Source organism: Loxodonta africana, chromosome 1 (genome assembly GCF_030014295.1).
Source record: "Loxodonta africana isolate mLoxAfr1 chromosome 1, mLoxAfr1.hap2, whole genome shotgun sequence".
Classification (NCBI taxonomy): Eukaryota; Metazoa; Chordata; class Mammalia; order Proboscidea; family Elephantidae; genus Loxodonta; species Loxodonta africana.
In genome coordinates this window covers 16,089,457-16,114,686 of record NC_087342.1, presented here as the reverse complement: position 1 = coordinate 16,114,686, position 25,230 = coordinate 16,089,457, and the positions used below count along the sequence as shown (strand labels likewise).

Genomic DNA, 25,230 nt, shown 5'->3' with positions numbered 1-25,230 from the left:
GGAGAAAAAAGGCAGCACCCCCATGTTGGCTGTGTGCAGCTCCCAGGCCTTCTCCAGTATTCCCCATAAACCCAGCTTGGTTTCTTGCTAACCTTTGTGAACAGTGGAGAGGTGGATCTGACTGGCAGGAGCTGTCAGCTGTAACGCCTGTGTTTCTCGAACATATGGGCAGTGCTGGGCCACCCTGGAAACTGCCATGGGAAAGGAGATTTTTCCCCTTCTGTTCACAAAATACCCACTTCCTTGCCTTCCAAAGAACACAGCTCTGATCATCGCCAGAGGTCTAGAGTCTGTAAATCCCCAGTGGAGTGTCTCAGTCTTAGATTTATATAAGTTCTCATTGTCTGACCTCTTGGCATATGTTATGCCGAGGAAAGAGCATGGGAATTATGGACGTAGAAGAATCACATCGGCAGACTTAAAATGAAAATGGCCTTAAACTTGACTCCATTTGATGGATTATGAATTTTTAGGAGAGCAACTCCTTCTCTATTGTAGAGACAAGGCCAGTTCTCCCTGTTTTCACGTGAATTTGCTTCTGTGCGAAGGAGGCTGAGTGAGCAAGGCGATGAGTATCTGCCGACATACGAGGTTAAGAGTGAGGATGGAGGGAAAACGCTGTATCAGCTTCCAGAAAATCACTCGTTGGACCAGGGGCTCAGGGCTGTTGAACATGGCTTGTGGCTGGCCTAGAAGGACCTATAGCTTTTTGCCCTAGACTATCTCTTTATATTAAGGCTTGACAATGGGTAAAGCCCTCAGAGAGGTTAGATGGGTGTTACGGAAGTTCAGTTCCTCTCTGGTGCCAGCTTCTCTGTGTTTGCCTGGTGTGATTTTCCTCTTTTAACTCACCCCCCGCCCCCCGCCGTCATCTTAAATACAAACTTTTCACAATAAACAAAGGAAACTCTATCACGCATACAAATGGTGTTCTGATTAAACACACCAACTTCCACTGATAAAGACAGGAAGTACAGCGTTGAGACTAAAATTGTGTCCTGAACTCAACTCCCCATGACCAGGCTGCCAGCCCAGCCCAAGCTCTCAGGACTCACAGAAGGGGAGGGTGCTGGGAACCCAGTGCAGCCAGGAGCCCTGCCTGTCAGTTGACATCACCTGAACCTGCCTGAGTGGGGGCGGTTTTCCAGAGTGTTAAGATCTATGTATTAGTCAGAGTCCTCTAGAGAAATGGAACCTTCTCCAGGGACTGGTCCCTCCTGGTAACATGTCCAAAATACATGAGAAAAAGTCTTGTCATCCTTGCTTCTAAGGAGTATTCTGCCTGCACATCTTCCAGTATAGGTTTGTTTTTATTTCTATAAGTCCATGGTATGTTCGATATTTTTAGCCAACATCATAATTCAAATACGTACATCAATTCTTTTTCGATCTTCTGTATTCATTCTCCAGCTTTTGCTTGCATATAAGGTGATTGAAAAGTACCGTGGCTTGGGTCAGGAGCCCTTAGTCCTCAAGGTGACATCTTTGCTTTTTAACACTTTAAAGAAAGATCTTTTGCAGCATATTTGCCCACTATAGTACGTCATTTGATTTCTTGACTGCTGCTTTCATGGGCATTGATTGTGGATCCAAGTAAAATGAAATCCTTGACAACTTCATTCTTTTCTCCATTTATCATGATGTTGCTTATTGGTCCAGTTGTGAGGATTTTTGTTTTCTTTTCTTTTTTTTATGTTGAGGTGCAGTCCATACTAAAGGCTGTGGTCTTTGATCTTCGTCAGCAAATGCTTCAAGTCCTCTTCACTTTCAGCAACCAAGGTTGTGTAATCTACATATTGCAGGTTGTTAATGAGCCTTCCTCCAATCCTGATGACTTGTTCTTCTTCATACAGTCCAGCTTCTCAGATTATTTGCTCAGCATACAGAATGAATAAGTATGGTGAAAGAACACAACCCTGACGCACACCTTTCTTGACTTTAAACCACACAGTATCCCCTTGTTCTGTTAGAATGACTGCCTCTTAATCTATGTGCCAATTAATTGTTCTGAAATTCCCGTTCTTCACAATGGTATCCATAATTTGTTATGACCCACACAGTCCGGTGCCTTTGCATAGTCAATAAAACACAGGTAAATATCTTTCTGGTATTCTCTGTTTTAGCCAAGATCCATCTGACATCAGAAATGATATCCTTTGTTCCACATCCTCTTCTGAATCTGGCTTGAATTTCTGGCTATTCCCTGTTGATACACTGCTGCAACCATTTTTGAATTATCTTTAGCAAAATTTTACTTGCATGTCATATTTATAATATTGTTAGATAATTTCCATATTCTGTTTGAGCACCTCTCTTTGGAAATGGGCACAAATATGGATTTCTTCCAGTCAGTTGGCCAGGTAGCTGTCTTCTGAATTTTTTGGCGTAGACGAGTGAGTATTTTCAGCTTTGCATCCATTTGTTGGCCCCTGACCCCTTTCCTTGTTCTGACTGGTGATATTGAGCTTCTCCATCCATAACTTCCTAAAGTCTTGTTTTTCACCAGTGCCTTCACTGTACTTCAGTACCATCAGTTCTTGATCATATTCTACCTCCTGAAATGGTTGAGTGTCAATCATTTCTTTTTGGTAGAGTGACTTTGTATATTCCTTCCATCTTCTCTTGATGCTTCCTGCATGGTTCAGTATTTTGCCCATAAACTCATTGCTGTTGCGGCAATTGTGACTTATAGCAACCCAATAGGACAGAGTAAAAGTGCCCCTTAGGGTTTCCAAAGTACAACTGGTGGATTTGAACTGGTCACCTTTTGGTTAGCTGCCGATCTCTTAACCACTTCACCATCAGGGCTCCATTTTGCCCACAGAATCCTTCAATATTGCGACTGAAGCTTGAATTTTTTCTTCTGTTTTTGCAGTTTGAGAAATGCTGAGGTTGTTCTTCCCTTCTGGTTTTCTAACTCTAACTCTTTGCACATTTCATAATAATATTTTACTTTTTCTTCTCAAGCCACCCTTTGAAATCTTCTGTTCAGCTCTTTTATATCATCATTTCTTCCATTCACTTTAGCTACTCTGTGTTCAAGGGCAAGTTTCTGAGTCTCTTCTGACATCCATTTTGGTCTTTCCTGTCTTTTTAATGACCTTTTGCTTCCTTCATGTTTGATGTCCTTGATGTCATCCCACAACTTGTCTGGTCTTTAGTCGTTGGTGTTCAGTGTGTCAAATCTGTTCTTGAGATGGCCTCTAAATTCAGGTGCGATATACCTGAGGTTGAATTTGGCTCTTCTGGACCTGCTCTAGTTTTCTTCAGCTTCACCTTGAACTTGCATATGAGCAGTTGGTAGTCCGTTCTGCAGTCGGCCCCTGGCCTTGTTCTGACTGATGATATTGAGCTTCTCCATCATCTCTTTCCACAGATAGAGTTGATTTGCTTCCTGTGTATCTGGCGAGGTCCACGTGTATACGTTGTTGAAGAAAAGGTATTTTCGCTGAATAGGTTGTTGGTGTTGCAAAATTCTATCATGTGATCTCCAGCATCATTTCTATCATCAAGGCCATGTTTTCGAACTATTAATCCTTCTTTGTTTCCAACTTTTGCATTCCAATCACCAGTAGTTATCAATGCATCTTGATTGCATGTTTGATCAATTTCAGACTGCAGAAGAAAAAAAATGTTTCTTCATCTTCGGCATTAATGATACATAAATTTGAATAATAGTCATATTAACTGGCCTTCCTTATAGGTGCGTAGGTATTATCCTATCACTGACACTGTTGTACTTCAGGATACATGTTGAAATTTTCTTTTTGGCAGTGAATGCGACACTGTTCTTATTCAATTTGTCATTCCTGGCATAGTAGATCATATGATTGTCCAATTCAAAATTGCCAATACCAGTCCATTTCAGCTCACTAATGCCTAGGATCTATCTTTAAGTGTTCCATTTCATTTTTGACAACTTCTAATTTTCCTAGATTCAGACTTCATACATTCCACATTCTGACTATTAATGGATTTTTGCAGTTATTTCTTCTCAGCAAATGAAGGTCCCGAATGCTGTACTCCATTCATGTCATTAATTTAACTCTCCTTTGAGGAGGTAGGAAACCCTGGTAGCATAGTGGTTAAGTGCTACGGCTGCTAACCAAGGGGTCGGCAGTTTGAATCCGCAGGCGCTCCTTGGAAACTCCGTGGGGCAGTTCTACTCTGTCCTATAGGGTCACTATGAGTTGGAATCGACTTGACGGCACTGGGTTTTCTGGGTTGAAGAGGCAGCTCTTCCCCAGTCGTATTTTGAGTGCCTTCTAACCTGAGGCACTCATCTTCCAGAACTATATCAGACAATGTTCCTTTGCTATTCATAAGGTTTTCACTGGACAATTTTTTTAGAAGTACATTGCCAGGTCATTGTTCCTACTCTGTCTTCATCTGGAAGCGTCACTGAAACCTGACCACCATGGGTGACCCTGCTGGCACTTGAAATACTGGTGGCATAGCTTCCAGCATTATAGCAACACACAAGCCAACACAGTATGACAAACTGGCAGACGAGTGGTGGATATATATGTATAGAGAGAGAAAATCATGGGGTGATTTTAAGGATTTGGTTCACACAATTGTGGAGGCTGATAAATCCAAAATCTGTAGGGCAGGCCAAGAGGGTGGAAACTCGGCTGGATTTCTACATTGGAGTCTTGAGGACAATTCCTTCTTTCTTTGGGAAACTTCAGTTTTTGCTCTTAAGGCCGTCAGCATTATGGAGGGCAGTCTGCTTTACTTAAAGTCAACCGACTGTCAATGTTAATCACATCTAAATACCTTCATAGTAAGATCTAGACTAGTGTTTGACAAAACAACTAGGCACCGTAGCCTAGCCAATTTAACACATAGAGTTAACCATCACAAGCCGGTACCTGGTTTCAGAATAGGTTTGGTGTCTTCCTTAAGGTGGGAGGGGGAGACTGCTCCTGGGAGATTGTCAGCTCTTCCGCCCTGCCCAGTGTGTATGTTGTGCTTCTGAGTGGCTCTCTTCCCATTCTGAACTTGCTTTTGCTCTCCAACAATAACAGAAGAGTCTGTGTCACCTTACTGTATACATGGGGTGAGTACATTACTATTCACTGGCCAATTGATTTCCTATTTTTGTTCTACTGTCTACGTACCCCATTTACCTGTATCCTTTTTGCAGGCCCTAATTTAGGTGGTAAACCAAAACCAAAAACCAAACCCATTGCCACCAAGTCGATTCCGACTCATAGTCCACTCTATACAACCTCACAGAGTGCCACGTGCCCAACAATGCACACTCTTTGATCAATAATGAAATGAGTCTTTGTCATCCGTGAAACAAGTACAGCCCACATGCCCAGGGCTGTACAAAGCCAGTGGACATACATGTAAGAAATAAGGCCCAACCATGAATGCGGCAGCAAGCCTGTGAGATGTGGCCTCCACGCTGCCCACCTTCTGTTTCTCCTGGTCGTGGCCTAGTCACTGTTGGTCTGCCAGTACCTTTAGCACATGGACACTGAGCACTGTCTGCGGACCAGTCTCTCTGCAAGGTGTTGGAGACTGAGAGATGAATAAGTCTCACGAAACTTTCAATCCAATGGGGGAAATGGACAGGTAGACATAATCACCACACAGCCTTGGAGAAGCAGATATCTTTCATCCCTCTCCCTGTAGTAAGTTTCTGTTAGGTAGCTCATTGTCGGGGTAGCAAGCCACTCAGCCACAAGAAAGGCCCTGGCTGTCCAGGCAATACAGACACCCAGAGGCAAGGCAGGCTTCAGCTTGAGACAGGTCCGGCAAGCTTGAACCCTTCCTGCTCTAAGCCACTCAGCTTCCTTTGAAGAACATGGCCATGTTTCCAGACTTGTGCTGATTCTCCACCTGTAGTCACTTAGCGTAAAAGCGCAGAGGACGCCACACACCTCAGGGCTGGGTGTTAGTAGTGGAAGCTGGGAGGAGGTGATGGGGCCCTGGTCCTTCCCAGTTTGGTTTTACACTATGTCTGTGGAATACGGTGAGGGTGTTTTTAATGGGGAAGTGCTCATGAACTTTCAGGAAATCGATCCAGGGGCTGACACGGAACGAGTGGCAGAAGCCAGTGCAAAATGGACCCTGGAAAGGAGTTTTGGCACCATGGAGATTTTTCTGAAGACCATTCCCAGAGCCTCTTTAAATAGAAAGTTCATGCATTTTAAGGTTTGAAGTAGAGGAAGCTTGGGTTTGTTTCACCATCTTGTTTTTCCATTGCAGCGGGCAGCTTGTGCAAGAGGAAAAGTCCCGAATGTGACAGAGACACCTCCATCTGCACTGATCTGGATGGCATTGCTCTGTGCCAGTGCAAGTCGGGCTACTTTCAGTTCAACAAGATGGATCACTCTTGCCGAGGTACTGGCGGACTCTCTGGGCTTCTGTGGCCGGAAGCTGGGATGGAGGGAGACGCTTTTCTCTACAGGCTCACACGTGCTTTGTCTCTCGCTGTCTGGCTCTCTCTCTGCTAGAGGTGTGACTGTTTTAAACTGGGGCTAACCAGTTCTTGTTATTCGGCTCACAGCTAGATTGAATACATTCTGTCCTTGGGACGGTGGCATTGTCTCTGGCCGGTGCATTCTGGTCCGGCAAATCAGATTCAAAGGAAGAGAAAAGAGAATGGATTGCTTGTGGTGGCAATACCTTTGCTTTCTTTTTTTATTTTTCACTGAAGAGGAAGTTAGAGAAATTATTGTTTTAATTCCCCACCACCACCCTCCCCACCCCAACACACAAACCAAATCCATTGCCTTTGAGTTGATTCCTACTCATAGCAGCCCTATAGGACAGAGTAGAACTATCCTATAGGGTTATCCAAGCAGCGGCTGCTGTCTGCTAATCTTTTAAAATGGGGATACAAGCATGGTGCCAGCCCCTTATCTTTTAGAGGCAGCTGTGGCTCTATGGACGTAAGACTTGACTGAGGCTCAAAAACCTGAGCCAGAGCCTGGCTCTGCCTCACTGATTGTGTGACAAGTTGCTTTGCTTCTCTGTGGCTCAGTTTCCTCTTCTGTGAAATGGGTATAATAATACTTCATTGGCTATCCTAAGAAGTAAAGAAGGCAGTGTATACGTAAGGACTTTGTAAGCAGTCAGTTCTTGTATTTTACCCAGGTTGTTGTTAAAGTAATGAGTTATACTTTTAAAAGTTTCATAAATGTTTGAGAGCAGAAATCTAATTCTTCAAACCTTTTAGGTGAGGCTTACCAGATTTTTACACAAATAACACATGCCTTCTACGTTTGTTTGCCAACCATGCCCCCTCCAAGGTATTTCTGTAAGTGCAGTATGCTAATTTTTTTCAGCAACATGTAAAAAAATTGCCATAGCGGCAGGGCTTATGAAAATACCTCACAGGGAAGGGCGCAGTTGGCAAACAATTGCAGCAGGTGCGCATTATTTGCGTAAAAATGCGTTTGGTTTGAGATCAACACAGCTCAGTGAGTGTAGTGCAAGAATAAAACCCAACCAGGTTGTTGTGGAGTCAACCCCAATTCGTGGTGACCCCATGTGTGTCAGAGCAGAACTGCACTCCACAGGTTTTCAGTGGCTGATTTTTGAGAAGTAGATCTCCAGGACTCTCTTCCAAGGCACCTCTGGGTGGACTCAAACCTCCAACTTTTCGGTTAGCAGCTGAGAGCTTTAACTGTTTGCGCCACCTGGGAATACTGATTCAAAATAAAATTAATTCAGGTCCGGAGCACTGTGTACCCTGCCTTCTGAAAAGCTGTTGAATTCTGACTTCCTCAATTCCTGATCACCAGAAAAGCTAGCACAGTAAAGGGCATAATGCAGCCTTAAACACTGCGCCACCTCAGAACATGCATGGTGGTTTTCCTGCTCAATCAATACCTCGCTGGCAACAGATACATTTGAATCTGAGTCAAAACTGCATTTTGGGGGAAGGTGACGTGCCTCTTGTTTCTGTCAGGACTTCCATTTCAGAGGGCTCGTTCCGTCAGGAGAGGATAAAAATACATTTGAGGGCAGTGGCCTCATCCTGAGCTTCCAACCCTCTGGCATTGGTAGGCTTACATACAACGTTCTTTTAAAGGTTGCACGTCCTCAGCATTCCACGCGGGACCTGGATGGGTTTTAAGAGGAGAGCAGACGCCCGCGTTGGGCGTCAGTATTGATGCGTGACTGGTACACAGCATTTCTCAGCAGTGTGTCAGACTGCCTTGGGCCTGTGGTGACCTTGGCTTTGGATGTACATGCTGCGTGAGGGGGGCAGCAGGGAGGGGGTTCCCTGCTTTACCACAAGGAGATAATGCCTCCTAATTCCATCTTATCTGGTTTAATGCAAAGTGTTTCTCGCCCTTCTTAGAAACTGGGGACTTGAGCCCCATTTCCTGTGGGAAAGTGACCTTGGCTGAAATCCATGTGTGTGGGGTTCTGTGCAGCTGGCTGGAGGGAAAGGTGTGGCGGGAGGAAACGTGGATGTGTAGGAGCTGTGGTCTCTGTAAGCGTTTCCTCTGGGGTTTCTAATGACTTTAAGAACACCCCTGCCAACTTTGCTTCTGGCTGCTCTGAGCTGTTGTTGTCATTATTCAATGCCATCCAGTCAGCCCCGACTCATGACGACCCCTCACACAGTAAAATGACGTGCTACTCAGTCTGCACCATCCCCATCCTCAGTTGTGGATCAGACCCTTGTGGACCGCAGGGTTTTCACTGGTCGATTTTCAGAAGTAGATTGCCAGGCCTTTCTTCCTAGTCCATCTTAATCCATGTCACAGCAACATGCAAGCTTCCGGTGACAGACGGGTGGTGGCTACGCATAAGTGGCATTGGCCAGGTCTACCACTGAACCACCACTGCCCTGTTCGCCTGAGCTCCTTCCTTCTATTCCCAAATCACCTGTTTCATGGTTATCTCACTTACAGGCTAGCAATAGCAGAGCCATCAAAGATTGGCCCAATGCAAATGACACAGGTGCTAGCAAGCGATGTTTATCAAGTAATGACCCAAAAACAACATCAAGAAACCTGGGTGTTAGCTTTTAGGCTTGTTGCTGAGGACCCGTGACGTGAAGCTTCTTCTCAGCAGTAGAGCTGTTGGTTGGATTTCCAGCCTGCAGCCATCAGACCTCGGATGAGTAGACTCTGGAGCTCCTTGGATCCTAGCTCTGTCAGCTGGTTCTGCTGGGTTAGCAGTGACGTCTTCTGGCCATTGGTGCTGGAGCACAGGGTGTGTCAAAAGACTCCCCTTCTGGACAATTCAAATCCAAGGTCAACCCCCTGTATAAATGGCAGAGAGAGTTGTGTGTATGCGTGTTTTAAAACACTGCAATTCACAGCTATACATTGGCAAGTTTTTATAGCATTCTGTCTCTCACACACTCACGCACACATGTACTTCTTAGTCTCGTACATCAAATGTCTTTACGATATCTTTACCAAGCTTTCAAAGCTTCATATGAAATTCAAATAGACATTTTTCCTGTAGGTTTCATAGCTTCTTTCCATCATGCAAGTATCACAATAAATTCCAACAATCTGTTTGTGTATCTCTTTCTCTCACCAGACTGCAAGTGCCTTGAGAGCCTGAGCTGGATCTAGATTTGTGCTTAGCACCTTGTAGGGTTCAACAGATGTTCACCAAATGAACAAATGAATGACAAGACAGCACCAAAACAAACAAAAAAAAACAAACCCAGTGCTGTCAAGTTGATCCCGACTCATAGCGACCCTATAGGACAGAGAACTGCCCCATAGAGTTCCCAAGGAGTGGCTGGTGGATTCGAACTGCTGACCCTTTGGTTAGCAGCCGTAGCACTTAACCACTATGCCACCAGAGTTTCCATAAGACAGCACAGATGATAGGAAAAGATTGGCTGGTCTTGACTGAGTTTCAATTTCATGGGATAGATTGCCTGCAAGGAGATAAAAGTTTTTAGTTTTACTGATTTTAAACTAGAAAGCGTAAGTTTGCTTGTGGCTGAATCAGTGGGGGAGGCCCCGTTTTGGCATATCTGCTGGCTGTTGCCACATGCATTTCACCATTGGTGCTCTGTGGGTCATCAGAGTCCCTGTGGTGTCAGTGAGAAGCTGGGTCTCAAGGAGGTTGGAATTTCCCTCCAAGTGCTCCTGGAGCAGCGCCAGGCACACAGTAGCACCCAATCTTTGATGAATGACCAAATGAGCACATCTGAAAGAAATAAATATCATTACACCAGAGGGTCAGCCCACTTCTGAAGCTAAATGAGAATGGCCCGGCCCACCAGCTCCCAGGCAGGACCACAGATGGACCAGACTTCCGGCTGGATGACAGCCAAAGGATGGAACGCTCCCACCCAGCAGAGGAGGGTGGGTGGGTAGATGTGATGTAGGAGAGATTCCAGGAAAAAGTGCTCTGTGTAAGACAGACTGGTGTAACGTCAGCCTGCTCATTGCCACCCCGATGGGGATCAGTCCCTGGAGAAGCGAGCAGTCCCTATGCAGTTGCCGCACAGATGGAGGCCGGGTCCAGGGACAGCTCCTCCCACTCCCAGGACCCTGTCCTAGTAGAGGCAGAACAGCGCTGACTGCCAGGGTGTGGTGCTTTCCACCCTGAGAGAGGCTGAGGCACTCAACTTGATCCTTAGAGAAAGCCCAGTTGTGGCCAGTGGAGAGCTCAGAGGTATCAAAGATTTGGGGGATGAGACCTCGTTACTTTTTCCCTAAATGCGGTACGATTATGTATGCTCAGCTTTATTGCAAAAAGAATTTGAGGCACCTAGTAAAAATCATGCCATAAAACAAGATTTTGAAATATTTAACAGGCAAATCTGATTGAAAGGGAAAGAAATGGACTACTTTGATGAGGCTAGAAGGAAAATGAATGTGTAGAAAGATATACCATACAAACCTGCATGTTTGCTAAAGGTGGGCACTCATTCAAGTTCTGAGCTTCCTAGACTCTTAGGCAAAGAGGGAAACAAGATTTCTAGAAGAGTTGGGGTCCATAAGATAAAGTATAGTGGTTCAGGGGCATCCCCATCTTTCTGGGCACTGAGGCTCCAGAGAAATTTCTCTGGGGCGTTGTCATCAGGAGGTGACTGAGTGATAGTATGACAACATGGCCCATGACATCCCTTGAGTAAACACCACAGGGAGTTTCCCATGACTGATCCTTATCGTTGTTGTTTCTGTCTGTTGTTGAGTCAATTCTGACCCATGGCAACCCCAACCCCATGTGTGCTGAGTAGAACTGCTCCATAGGGGTTTCAATGCTGTGGCCTTTGGAAGCAGATCACCAAGCCTGTTTTCCAAGGTGCCTCTGGGTGGGTTCAAACTGCCAACCTTTCGGCAAGTAGTTGAGCGCTTAACTGTTGGTGCCGCCCAGGGACGAGCAGTCCTTGCAATAAATAGCCCATAACTGTAAGAGAATGTTTCTTAGAAAAAGTGATTCTATGGAGCCAAAGTATTGTAGTTGAGGTTCACAGCTTCCTAATGACCTGTTGTGAGATAAGTTACAAATGACTTGCAACAGCATTTTCCAACCTGTTCTACAAAACTTCACAGTTAAGTTCATAGAGTCTATGTCAATAAAATACATGCTAAAAAGACTAAACTTCTACCACTAAAAAAAATTGATGGGAGAAAAGAATATTAAACATATCTATGCAGTGAATGTAATCCACTAATCTTCTGTAAGGGGCAGTGGTGGTTCAGGGTTCCAGGCAGGAGACCCGGGGCCAGTGCGCCTCGGGAGCAGCCGCCACCCACCTGTCGGTGGAGGTTTGCGTGTTGCTATATGATGGTGAATGGTTTCAGCGGAGCTTTCAGACCAAGACAGCCTGGCGATCTACTTCCCAAAATCAGCCAGTGAAAAGCCTATGGATCACAATGATCTGATCCACAACCCATCATGGGAATGGTGCAAGACCAGGCAGTTTCATTGTGTCGTGCACGAGGTCACCGTGAGTCAGGGTCCAACTTGCCGGCAGCTAACAACAACCACAATCTTCCATAGTGGAGGATGCCAGGAAGTCTCATAGGAAATCTCCGACTTGGCCCAAAGGGCATGCACCCCACCCAGCACTGCATAATGCTGGCACTCACAACTTGTCCTTGTGCTGTGTTGTCTGTTCAGGGTTGCTGTTCTACATTATTTGCCCTTTTTTGGGGGGGGCGGGGGGCGGGGAATGATATACTGTAAGGGACTGCATGTTTGCAAAAGGTGATCTTTTATGCAGTCCCTATCTTATATTAATCATGAATCAAATTTTTATCATTCCTTTGCAGCAGTGAGTTTGTCTGTGAGGCCATTGTTTATTGTCTGCTTTCGTCCAATCATGTACAGTATCTCATGGTGTTCTGTCAGCTTATTGCAATGTGGATAGCGTTCTGTGATCAGATCGGTTTGGGAACTGCTGATCCAGGAGCATGGCTCGATTGCAGGTCCTGGTCCTTCAGTGAAGCAGTGTTCTGTGATCGGCACAGCCAGAGAGTTGAAAGTTATGTCCTCGGGCAGATGCCAGTCAGGGACACATCTAGATATGTCCAAAATACCCTGCACAGACCATTGGGTGAGAATTCTCTTATGAAAACTGGGATATCTACCAGGACCCTGGCCCAGAAGATGCCAGCTGTAGCTCCCATTTCCTCATGGAACGGGGCAAAGGGGTTGCTGCCAGGCCAGTGTCTCTATATATGGAAGGACGTCACACAGAGGACGTTCTTCATCTCCAGAGAACTTATGAAAAACAATTGCATTGCTGGATAGTAATTACTGCAAACATTTATTTGGTGGTTATTATGTGCCAGGCACTGTGCTAAGCCATGTGCATACCTCTTTCACTTAATCCCCTCCAAGAAACTTGTAAGATAGATATTATTGTTATTATCCTCTTTTTGCAGATGAGAAACAGAGCCACAGAGGTTAAGAAAAATTTCTCGATAAAGTTAAGAGTTGAGCTGGCAACACTATTTCACCAGGTTATAATCCTAAAGCTATCTGTAGCCTTCTGATTCTGGAATATTCTTGCAGACTTTAGGGTAGCTGGAGTTTAACTGGAGCACTCGTGGTGCAGTGGCTAAGTGTTTGGCTGCTAACCAAATATCAGCAGTTTGAATCTACCAGCTACTCCGCGGAAACTGTATGTGCCAGTTCTACTCTGTCCCATAGGGTCGCTATGAGTCAGAATCAACTCAACAGCAATGGGTCTGTTTTAGTTTGGAGTTTAATCAACTGTGAGTTTGGGCAGAGGGAGGTAAACAGATCCATTCATGGATTTTTCTTTTCTCTTTCAGCCTGCGAAGATGGATACAGGCTTGAAAATGAAACCTGTATGAGGTAAGGCTCCGTGTTCATTTATTCTGATGAATTTGTTGCACACCTTACCTCAAAATTACTTAGGTAAATTGCCTTATTTCTTTTGAGATTTGAAACTAATTCTTTTTCTTTTTTTTTTGACTTGCAGTTGCCCATTCGGCCTTGGTGGTCTCAACTGTGGAAACCGTAAGTATACAAAATTCTAGAGCCCCCTCAGGCCAGGGCTTGGGCCCATCATTAACGCATGGGATGTTAGTCCTCTCTCATTTCCCTCAGTTCACATCCTCTGCCTTCTCAGGTCATGCACTAGGTGGTACGGAGAGAACAAAGCTCAACGACTTGATTGGTGCTCTTTAGGGGCTCAGGGTAGGGGAGATAAACACATTCCTAAGTAACCAGAGTGCGCTAATGCCCTCCTGAGAGTTAATACGATAAATAAGGTGTGAGGTGTGAGGCAGGGACCATGCCCAGAGGAGAGTGGAAGAACATCTGTAAATGGCTCTTGGAGATTTTTAGGAGGTTTCGAAGACTTTGCTGGCAGGTATGGAGAGAAGAAAACCCAGCTAGAGGGAGCAAGTTAAACAAAGGTCTTGAGGGAGGTATGAACCTGTGGAGTTCTGGGGACAATGAATGAATGGGTGTGGCTGGAGTATAGAATGAAGGAAAAGGGGGAAATGAAGGATTAGGTTGGTGAAGTATATGGGGACCAAACTGTAGGGGGTTTTCAGGCTGAGTGGTTTAGACACTAACCACTGGGGAGTGTTACAGCAGGAAAACAGTTTGATCAAGGAAATCAAGTTGGGTTGCCAAGAGGAGGATAGACTAGACAGAGGAGACCATGAAGACAATTTATACTGGTTGCCATCGAGTTGACTGTGTCCCATAGGGTATTCAGTGGCTGATTTTCAGAAGTAGATTGCCAGGCCCTTCTTCAAGGTGCCTCTGGTGGGCTCTGAACCTTTGGGTTAGCAGCTGAGTACATTAACCATCTGCACCACCCAGGGACTCCTAGGGGCAGTTTAGAGACTTCCAGTATAGTCATGGCCAGGAGTCAGGGCTAGAGACGGACTTAGGTGTCATCTGCTCCATTACGGCTTCTGAAGGACAAGAGAGAGAATGCAAAGAAGTCCGAGAGTGTTGGTGGTGACTGCTCAGATAGTGTGTTTCACAACCTAATTCAGTTGTTTGAGAAAATAGTTGTGATTCATTTAAGATTGTTTTCACTAACATTTTCTTGCATTGAGACCTTAGAAATTGAAATCACCTTCAAAAATATGAAAGAAATATTTTGGAATAATACCTCAGTACTTTATTTTAGGGTAGCTTTGTAATCCCTGGTGGTGCAGTGGTTGAGAGTTCGGCTGCTAACCAAAAGGTCAGCAGTTTGAATCCACCAGCTGCTCCTTGGAAACCCTATGGGGCAGTTCTATTCTGTCCTATAGGGTCGATATGAGTTGGAATTGACTTGACAGCAATGGATTTTTTGTTGTTGTTATTGAAGAATGTGCCAATATTAAATATCCCATGTTTACTGGACCAAGACTAGACATGATTTGACTTAATATGTATAAAAGCTCTCAGTTTCTGTTCCCTAGCAGTAGACCTTACATTTTATTTTATGCCCTCAAATGCTATTAGCTTTGTTCATAAAGCTTTCCTATCAGCAAATTTCATTATTGGATTGAACTTCCTTTGAACATAAAAAATGAATAAAATAAATCCAGTGTCCTAGTTGACAACTTTTTTTGCAGCACTTTTTATTTGTAGAATTTATGCAGGTTCGAAACTTTATAATCAATTTAATTTATGTTTATTTTTTCCAAGAATATTTTGGGTGACCCTTCATCAAATACTTCAGTAAAATTCACTAATTTTGTGATACTGAATACTGAATAAAAGCCATGAATTTAATTGGCACAATCTTTTCTTTAAAACATGTATTATTTTTTTCCTTGATGCTGCTGCTTCTACATTTTGAGACATTCCTTCTCTCCTATGATTTATTTTGCTAACAATTTCTGTTTGGAGAGTCATACTGTGTGTGTGTGTGTGTGTGTGTGTGTGTGTGTGTGTGTGTGTTTTAGGGGAAAGTTTACAGCGCAAATTCGTTTCTCATTCAAAATATATACACAAATTGTTTTGTGATGTTGTTTACGATCCTCACAATATGTCATCATGCACTCTCTCCCTTTCCCTTTACACCCTGGGTTCCATGTGCCCGTTCATCCAGTTTTCCTGTCCCTTCCTGCCTTCCCGTCTTTGCTTTTGGGCATGTGTTGCCCATTTGGTCTCATAAACTTGATTGAACTAAGAAGCACGTTCCTCACAGGTGTTATGTTATATAGGCCTGTCTTTGGCTGAAAGGTGGGCTTTGGACATGGCTTCAATTCTGAGTTAGCTGGCTGTCTAGGGGCCATAGTCTTGGGGGTTCCTCCACTCTCTGTCAGACCAGTAAGTCTGGTCTGTGCTTTTGTGAATTTGAATTTTGTTCTACATTTTTCTCCCACTGTGCCCAGGACCCTCTATCGTGATCCCTGTCAGGTTGGTAGGGAGTGGTGGTGGTAGCCAGGCGCCATTTAGTTCTTCTACACTCAGGCCTGGTGGAGAGTCATACTTTTAAAAGGTGCGTTTTGAACAGCTTTCTTAATGCTTTGTCTTAAATTATCTCAATCAGTTGTATATATTCTTAGGATGATGTGTTGCTATCTGGACTTGGGGTGTTTCTATTGCTACCCAGGTTATAAATTTATATGCATTTGAATTTTAAAGGGATTTTAGCCAGCAGTTGGTCTTTATGTCTTCTAATTGCTCCTCCTCCTATATCTGAGGTTCAGGTTCCCAGCCACCCTCAGGCATCAGTGACATGACTTTGGAAGGCATGACACTGGAAAGAAACAGAACAGGTATCTGGGTACAAACCAAAACCTGTTGCCGTTTAGTCAGTTCTGACTCATCAGTGATCCTAAAGGACAGAGTAGAACTGCCCCATAGGGCTTCCCAAGCTGTAATCTTTACAGAAGTAGACTGCCACCTTTCTCCCCCAGAGCGGCTGGCGGGTTCGAACCACTGACGTTTCGGTTAGCAGCCAAGCACTTTACCACTGTGCCTGAGTACAGACCTGTTGTGAAACTCTCCCATTGTCCCCAGCTGGAGAAGCAGGAAGCCACCTTCAGGCCAGAGCCTAGGGATTCGGAATTACATGTATATTTACGACCCCTGATGAGCGTGGTCATTTGGTTCATCCTGACCACAAAGTAGACAGCCTAAGACTTGGAAAGGTCACCTAGAAGCAATGTATTCAAGAAGTCATACTGAATAGAGAGGAAGGAGCCCACAGAATTAATGTTTACTAAAAAAAAAAAAAAGTAGTAACCTGAGGCCACTTACTGGTTGAGTAAACAACCCTATATACCCTTTAATAGCTCCTATAGCAGTAAAAAATATATATATATATTTTTTATAGCACTGTTATATTATTATTTAAGGACGTCACGGTGCCATAAAACCATATAAACACAGACATTTGTTACGACGGACCAAGTCGTTCATATACATTAAATGATTTTCAGTGTACTCAGCTTCATAAGGCAAGGAAGTATATCATAACTTAGATTTTTTAAAAGTCAAAAGGTGGTCAAGATGATTTTTTTTAATGTCAGTGCTTAAAAGGGTAAGCTTCAGTTACTTGGCAATTTAGCTAGATGGCAATAAATGGCCTTTTCTAAAAATCACTCTTTAGCCGAGCCAGTTTCTCTCTCAACTGGGTTCAGAGCCTTTGTGTTCAGGAAGATATCTGTGCTTTCAAGGGGCTGTCTGAGGTACAGAATTGCATTTATTCATTTTTTCCCAAGACTCTGATTCCTCACTCAAAACCAGAAGTGACCCACAGAGAGCCCTGAAACTGACCAGAGAACGGAGTGGCCTGCACACAGAAATAGACTAAAAAAACCCAGAGCTTTTCAACATGGAAAAAGAAGGCTAAGTAATTAGGCAAAAAAAAAAAAATCGGATATTTTAGACTTGCTCATCAAATGCTGGAATACGAAACCGAAGTGGTATCATTGTCTTATAGAAGAAATGGTTTCAGGGCTAAGAGCAATGATTCCACCCAGAGCATAAGTCAGCAGGCCTTGTCTTAAGACATTAAGTATTAAAAACAAAGGAGCTTAGATACTTTCATGAAGGGTGGATTAAGAAGAAGGAAGAAGGTTCAAGGTTCAAGGTACTGCAGAGTTGCATCAGACTGTAAGAAACGCACTTGGATCCAATCCCACGTGGATGGCAGAGAGAGAGGGTGTCAGACAAGGTCTCCTGAGGGTGCCAGCATTTACTGGAAAATGCTTCATATTTTTCAGTGAATGGGTGACCCAGAAATGGAAAACGAGTTTATAAAGGGTTGAAAGAAAAGGGAATGACCCACAGGGGATTGTTCTAAGTGGCTGTCTCAGTCATCTAGTGCTGCTATAACAGAAATACCACAGTGGATGGCTTTAACAAAGAGAAATTTATTTTCTCACGGTCTGGTAGGTTACAAGTCCAAATTCAGGGTGTCAGCTCCAGGGGAAGTCTTTCTCTCTCTATCGGCTCTGGAGGAAGATTCCTTGTCATCAGTCATCCCCTGGTCGAAGAGTTTCTCAGGCGCAGGGACCTTCGGTCCAAAGGACGTGCTCTGCTCCTAGGGCTGCTTTTTTGGTAGTTTGATGTCCCCACTCACTGCTTGCTTCCCTTTCCTTTTACCTATTGAGATAAAAGATGGTACCGGCCATACCCCAGGGAAACTCCCTTTACCTTGGATCAGGGAGGTGACCTGAGTAAGGGTGGTGTTACAGTCCCACCCTAATCCTCTCAACATAAAATTACAATCACAAAATGGAGGATGACCACACAATACTGGGAATCATGGCCTAACCAAGTTGATACATTTTTGGGGGGACATGATTCAATCCATGACAGTGGCATTCACTTTTTTTTTTTTTTTTGGTCAGTGGTAATTAAATCCTATATTTACCTGAAGGTGATATACCACTACATTCATTGACAATTCTGTAAGTGCTTATGTCGGGAAGAAGATAAATCTCCATTATGTTTGTGGAGTCCTGGAAGTAGCTAGAATTTCTCTCTGATCCCTGAGACTTCTTTTTTCCTCCCTATTTGTCCAATCTGGGTCCCTGGGTGATGCAAACAGTTAACACACTCAGCTGCTAACCAAAAGTTTGAACATTTGAGTCCACCCAGAGGCACCTCGGAAGAAAGGCCTGGTGATCTATGAAAAATCAGCCACTGAAAACCCTATGGAGCACAGTTCTGCTCTGATGCACATGGGAGCACTATGAGTCAGAATCAACTCCATTATCATCATGATGCCTAGCAGATGGTAGACTCCTGTCTGGATGGGTAGCTCCCTGCCACCCTATGCAATTGGCAGTTTATCATTAAGGTGCGGTGACTTTTTTTAACTCTCTGGTAGTGTGGTGAATATCATTTATGATTTTGGTGTCTGCATCAGGGCTTCAAACCAGTTCATTCTGGTTCATCTTATTAAAATGTAACAAGATCCCCAGGTGATTGGAAAACCATATGGTGCATTCTTAAAAAGCTAGAAATAGAAATAGCATATGATCCAGCAATCCCACTCCTAGGAATATATCTTAGAGAAATAAGAGCCGTCATACAAACAGACGCATGCACACACATGTTCATTGCAGTATTATGCCCAATAGCAGAAAGACGGAAACAACCTAAGTGCCCATTAACAGGTGAATGGATAAACAAACTATGGTACATACACACAGTGGAATACTGTGCAATGTTAAGGGGCAATGATGAAGCTGCAAAACGTCTCACAACGTGGATGAATCACTCCTCGTTCCTCATAAAGAATATCCTTCAAACTGGAAAGGGTAGGACAAATTCTTCTCTCAAGACTTTTAACTCCTGAGTAAATTTGAACCTGATTAGACTCCCGTGCATGTACGCCTGGCCTAGGTAAGGCCACCCACACCTGGCCAGCTCAGGTTTGCACTTGTCTTACCACCGGTCTTTTCTTTCCATGGGAAATATGTCTCTGTTTGTACCCCGTATTCCAACAATTCTGTCCTCTTACACCATTGGTCAAATGGCCTCAGAATTCTTTTACAAACTTGTTGTCGGAGATGCTCCTGTCTTCCCTGGCCCCTCCACCCTTTTCTTCTAACCAATCAATTCAGTTGCCATCAAGTCGACTCCAACTCATGCCAACTCCATGTATATCAGAGTAGAACTGTGCTCTATGGGATTTTTCGAAAGTAGATTGCCAGGCCTTTCTTCCAAGGTGCCCCTGGGTAGACTAGAACCTCCATGTTTTGGTTAGCAGCCGAGTATGTTAACCAATTGCACCACCTATGGGCACCCTTCACCTTTGCTTGGATTTTATGTTGACTCTTCCTCAGTTTTATAATCTTCCCCATGACATCTTAGTATACTTTACCTCCTTTTTTTTTTAAATAAGTTCTTTTTTTTTGTAACATAAAACAACACATATGCATTGTTCCCTTTTTTAACCCCAAATTAATTAGAAAATGGATTTAAAAGAAGAAAACTGAGGTAAAGAATTTCATCACCCATTAAAAAATCATTGCTAATACACTCGTAGATAACTTGAACACTACATGGGGTCTGAGGTGCCCTAGTGGCACAGTGGTTAAAGCACTCAGCTGCGAACCAAAAGATCAGCAGTTCAAACCCCCCCCCCCCCCGGGGAGAAAGATATGGCAGCCTGCTTTCATAAAGATTTACAGCCTCGGAAACCCTGGGGGGGCAGCTCTGTTCTGTCCTGTGGGGTCACTAAGAGTTGGCATTGATCTGTGGGCTGTGGGTTTTTGGTAAGTGTGGTCTGTGGGACAGCAGCATCAGCACCGCCAAGGAGCTTGTTGGAAATGCAGAATCTCAGGCCTGCCCACTCCAGACCTACTGAATCAAAAGCTGAATTTTAACCAAACCCATAGATTTGGTTGATATGCAGATTTGTACACATATTAAGTTTTGAGAAGCACTGGCATATATTGTTCTAAGAATATGTATGGGAATATGTTTTAGGTAGAAATTAGATCTTGGATCTCACTGAAGGTTAGGTTTTGTCACCTGTTTTTAACCTAATAAACTATGGAATGTTGTCATTTACATAATTTTATAATGTCACTTTCGATAGCTTTATGGACTTACTCTATGGATATGCCATGATATGCCATTCCCCTCTATGGAATGTTGTCATTTACATAATTTTATAATGTCACTTTCGATAGCTTTATGGACTTACTCTATGGATATGCCATGATATGCCATTCCCCTCTTACTACCTTTTAAAAAGCTCTTATATTGCCATCCTCTAAGCCATTCATCTCTTTTATGGTTATTGTTACTTTGTGATTATAGAACTCATAATTTTTCTAGGTTACCTTTTCCTGGCCTTAGACACATTTAACCATCCCTCTTTCATATTTACAATATGCCCTTTTTGTAGGTCGTCCTTTCCATTTAAAAGTTCTGTGTCTCTTCAGTGGGGACTCCTTCCCCACCAGCCTTCCAGCACAGCCAGAGAGAATTCAGAGCCTCCCCCTTCCCCCATTTATGTTCCTCTATCTCCTCTCCCAGTAAAACACCAACGCTCTCCTTCACAGTAATTCTACAGTGTCTTCCCACCCCAGCCGACAGCCTCACGGCAGGTGTATAAAGTATCCATTAATTGGGTTTGCCCCGTTGTTACATTCAGGCTATAAAAAGATTCGCATCAGTGAAAATGCTGTGTGTTGGCAAGAGTTGCTCAACAAACACACAGGAAGGCTGCACTAAGCAGTGTAAGAGGAAGGACTGACAATTAGTTATCCAGACGTCAGCTGCACATGTCATTCAACTGAAAGCAAACATCTCATTCAGTTTCGATTGGCCTCATTTTACCTCAGAATGGAAAGGAAGTAGAGGTTAGGGAGAGAGGATGCTATTACGTATCTAATCTTTCTACTAGGAGGAACTGAGACAGAAGGGGTGGAAACTTCTAGAGAAAATGATGGAGTCATCTGGGAAGTTGTCCCGGTGGAGGGAGGCAGGCACTGGGTACGGTCACAAACAGCCTGCAGCCTTAAGAAAGGCAAATTTCAAAAGAAAGAGAAAATAACAATGCTGTGAGCAGAGACCCTAAAGAAAAGATGATGCAAGAGCTATAGAAAGACTGAAAAGGCTCTTTCCTGTGTAATCTACATGGTGCTACCCAAAGACTGGGCTCCATGCTGGCAGCATCACCATCACCTGGAAGGTTACCAGAAGTGCAGCTTCCTGGTTCCCAGCCCAGATCTATTGAACCAAATCTCTTGGGATCAGGAATCTGGGTTTTAACAAGCCTTTCACAACATTTGGATGCACACAAAAGCTTAAGACAGACTTTCGAACTAGTTCTTCCTGGTTCAGTCACAGCCGAGGAAGCGACGCCAGAACAGACCTGAATTTTTTAAAATTTGGAGGTGACCCAGAATCATAAGAATGGGAAGAATTACAGGTCAAAGCCCCGCAAGAAACTTAAGCTCCCTTTTAGAAAATCAGGACAGAGTACTCGCTACATGGCAGCCAAATTTCTTGCCTGTCAGATTCTGTGCAGAGTCGGAATCAGCGGTGCCTGTCTCAAAGATGGCGGCCAACTATGCCACTTTAAACATGTGTCGCTCTCCTCAGTCCTGGAAGTAATCCAGTCGCATGTATCAGGCTTCTGAAAGGGCCCACTACACCTCTTGCGAGTCTGATTCCAGGGCTTCAACTCATAATTTTTCCTGTTCTAGATATGGTTCCGTATCACCCAGATTTGAAAAATTCAAGTCTCTTCTGATTTCTCTTCGTCAGCCATGACTTCGAAGCCTTGGTTTCAGAAACACTAGTTTACATCAGTGCTCCTCAAAGTGTGGCTTGTGAACCATCAGTTACCAGACCATGAGGAGAATGCAAAAATTGAGAGTAAACATTTAGAAATGTTTCTAATTTGATATGACCATAATATCCAATTATGGAATTCTTTAAAAATCTTGACTGTGTTTTACAAAATATCAATCTACAATAGATTGGAAATTTACAAGAAACAACTCAAAAATCCTCAAAACTTTTACTTCACTACAGATAGTTTGAGAAGCACTGGTCTATACCATTTCTATCTCTTTTTAGACAAAACTGCTTGTGAAATTTCCAAGAGCCACTTGCAAGGGTTACTTTCAAAACAGGTGTTCACTTGTTTCATTGGACGTGAAAACTCATGAACTTGGTGTGCAGGGATAAGCCGTTACTAGACCCTACAGGGTCATGAAGGGTCCTGCTGAGGGATTTGGTCTTATCTAAGACCAAAGGGAAGCCACTGAACATTTTTTCAATAGGAAAATGGTACAATCAGATTTGCATTTTGAAAAGAGTAGGCAAGACTGGGTAAAGGGAGAAAGCTGGGAGGCCATTGCAGTTGTCCAGACTAGAGATGATGGTGGTTTAGGTAAGGAGATGAAGAAAAATGTATAAATTCCAGAGATTTATCTTTTATCTTAAAAGTGCATCTTGAATATATGTAAGGATGCGAGAGAATTACCTCGTTCTACTTTCTTTAAGGACCCCTGGTGCCACAGTGGTTAAGCACTCAGCTGCTAACCAAAATGTTGGTGGTTCAAAACCCACCAGCCACTCTGTGAGAGAAAGATGTGGCAGTCCCCTTCCATAAAGATTACAGCCTTGGAAACCCTATGGGGCAGTTTTTTGTTTTTTGTTTTTAATTGTGCTTTAGATGAAGGTTTATAGAGCAAATTAGTTTCTCATGAAATAATTAATACACATATTGTTTTATGACATTGGTTGCTAACACCACGATGTGTCAACACTCTCCCCTTCTCGACCTTGGATTCCCCATTACCAGGTTTTCTGTCCCCTCCTTCGTCTTGTCCTTGTCCCTGGGTTGGTGTACTCATTTAGTCTCGTTTGTTTTATGGACTTGTCTAATCTTTGGCAGATGGGTGAACCTCAGGAGTGACTTCAGTACTGAGTTAAAGGGTGTCCAGGGGCCATACTCTCAAAGTTTGTTCAGTCTTTGTCAGACCAGTAAGTCTGGTCTTTTTTTGTGAATTAGAATTTTGTTCTCTATTTTGCTCCAGCTCTGTCTGGGATCCTCTGTTGTGATCCCTGTCAGAGCAGTCAGTGGTGGTAGCCGGGCACCATCTAGTTCTGCTAGACTCAGTCTGATGGAAGCTGTGGTAGTTGGCATCCATTAGTCCTTTGGAGTAATCTTTCCCTTGTGTCTTTGGTTTTCTTCATTCTCCCTTGCTCTAGACATGGTGGAACTATTGGGGAATCTTAGATGGCTGCTCACTCACCAAAGTAGGATGTAGAACATTTTCTTTGTAAACTATATTACAGTAATTAAGCTAGATGTTCCCCAAGACCATGGTCACCTATGGGGCAGTTTTACCCTGTCCTGTAGGGTCACTATGAGTCAGAATCAACTTGATGGCAACAAGGTACTTTCTTTGGCTTTGTTTCCTGTATATCTTAATACTGGTGGTTTTTCATAACAATCAGGTTTCTATGCTATCTGTTTAAATGAAAGGGTGGATAGGTAGTTGTACAGCTTGTGTTTGCTCTTACCTCATTCTAGTCAGTGCTGATGTTCACGCCCAACCAGCATCATGGAATCCATGAGCTTAGGGAAGAGAGCGCGAGCGTACCTGGCTCTGTGCATTATCCTTCTGAGCCCCTAGCAAACCTGGTTCTAGTCTTAATTTACTGTAGGAAAACTGACTATTGGCCCTTTTTTTTTCACTCTGGGTCTTACAACCCGAGAATATAACTCTAATTATATTTCCATAAAAAAATCAATGTTGAAATTTTGAAATATTTTCATAAGCAGAGTATATTGGAAAATATAATTTTGCCAGAAATACACAGGTGTAAAACCAATTAACTAAAATTTTTAATGTGGATGATCACACGTGATATGTGCTTATTTGTGGACTGCCGGTTTGTGGTAATTAAACACAGTGCATATTTATCAAGGGCAGACTTGGTGCCTAGCAGGGTTTATGCAGTCATTCCCAGACTCCGGGCGTTTGGGGAGTCAAACCTAGGGTTGCTTCCTTTTTATTTTATCAAGAAAGAGCTAAAGCCGAATAAAGAATTTTTCTATTTACTTAATTCAAAAAATGAAAACACAATTAACATCAAAGGATGGGAAGTGGCCAAGAAAAGATTCTGTGTTTTCTCCATTACTTTTTAAAAGCCAACTTTACTGAGACATAATTTACACATAGAAAAGTATAGTCATCTTAAGTGAGGTAGGAAGGACAAAATCTTAGAATACAGAACAGTTCTTAAAATTGAACAATTTAGCTTTTGAAAAGTTTACTACATTCCCTTTATTTTGTTCATTTTACCATCCGTACATGGGTTGATGAAAATGTCATAAGGGACTGGTCTGCAAGTAGCATGTAGGAGCCACCATTCTAGGAGTGGCTAGAAAGGGGAAACTCTCCATGCTATCTATTTAAATAAAAGGATGGGTGGATCGTTGCATAGCTCTATGTACCAACATTAGGAGCCCTGGTGACACAATGGTGAAGCACTTGGCTGCTAACCAAAAGGCTGGTATGTGAATCACCCAGCGGCTCCGCAGGAGGAAGACCTGGCAATCTGCTTCCGTAAAGATTGTTAGTGTTGTTAGGTGCCATTAAGTTGGTTCAGACTCATAGTGACCCTATGAACAACAGAACAAAATACTGCCCGGTCCTGCGCCATCCTCACGATCGTTACTGTGTTCGAGCCTATCATTGCAGCCACTGTGTCCAATTATCTTGTAGACGGTTTTCCTCTTTTTTGCTGACCCTCTGCTTTACCAAACATGATGTCCTTCTCCAGGGACTGGTCTCTCCTGATAACATAAAGATTACGGCCTAGAAAACCCTATGGGGCAGTTCTATTCTGTCACCT

General features: G+C 43.5%; 1 protein-coding gene across 4 annotated transcripts in view; it reads left to right on the top strand.

The window, feature by feature from the left end:
• HEG1 (heart development protein with EGF like domains 1) overlaps positions 1-25,230 on the top strand; it is a 109,187-nt gene that overhangs the window by 71,232 nt on the left and 12,725 nt on the right. For all 4 annotated transcript variants that reach the window (XM_064292600.1, XM_064292554.1, XM_064292516.1 and 1 more), the window contains exons 13-15: positions 6,223-6,357; positions 13,236-13,278; positions 13,406-13,443. In XM_064292600.1, the coding sequence (XP_064148670.1) occupies positions 6,223-6,357; positions 13,236-13,278; positions 13,406-13,443 (216 nt within the window). The remainder of the gene's footprint in view (positions 1-6,222; positions 6,358-13,235; positions 13,279-13,405; positions 13,444-25,230) is intronic.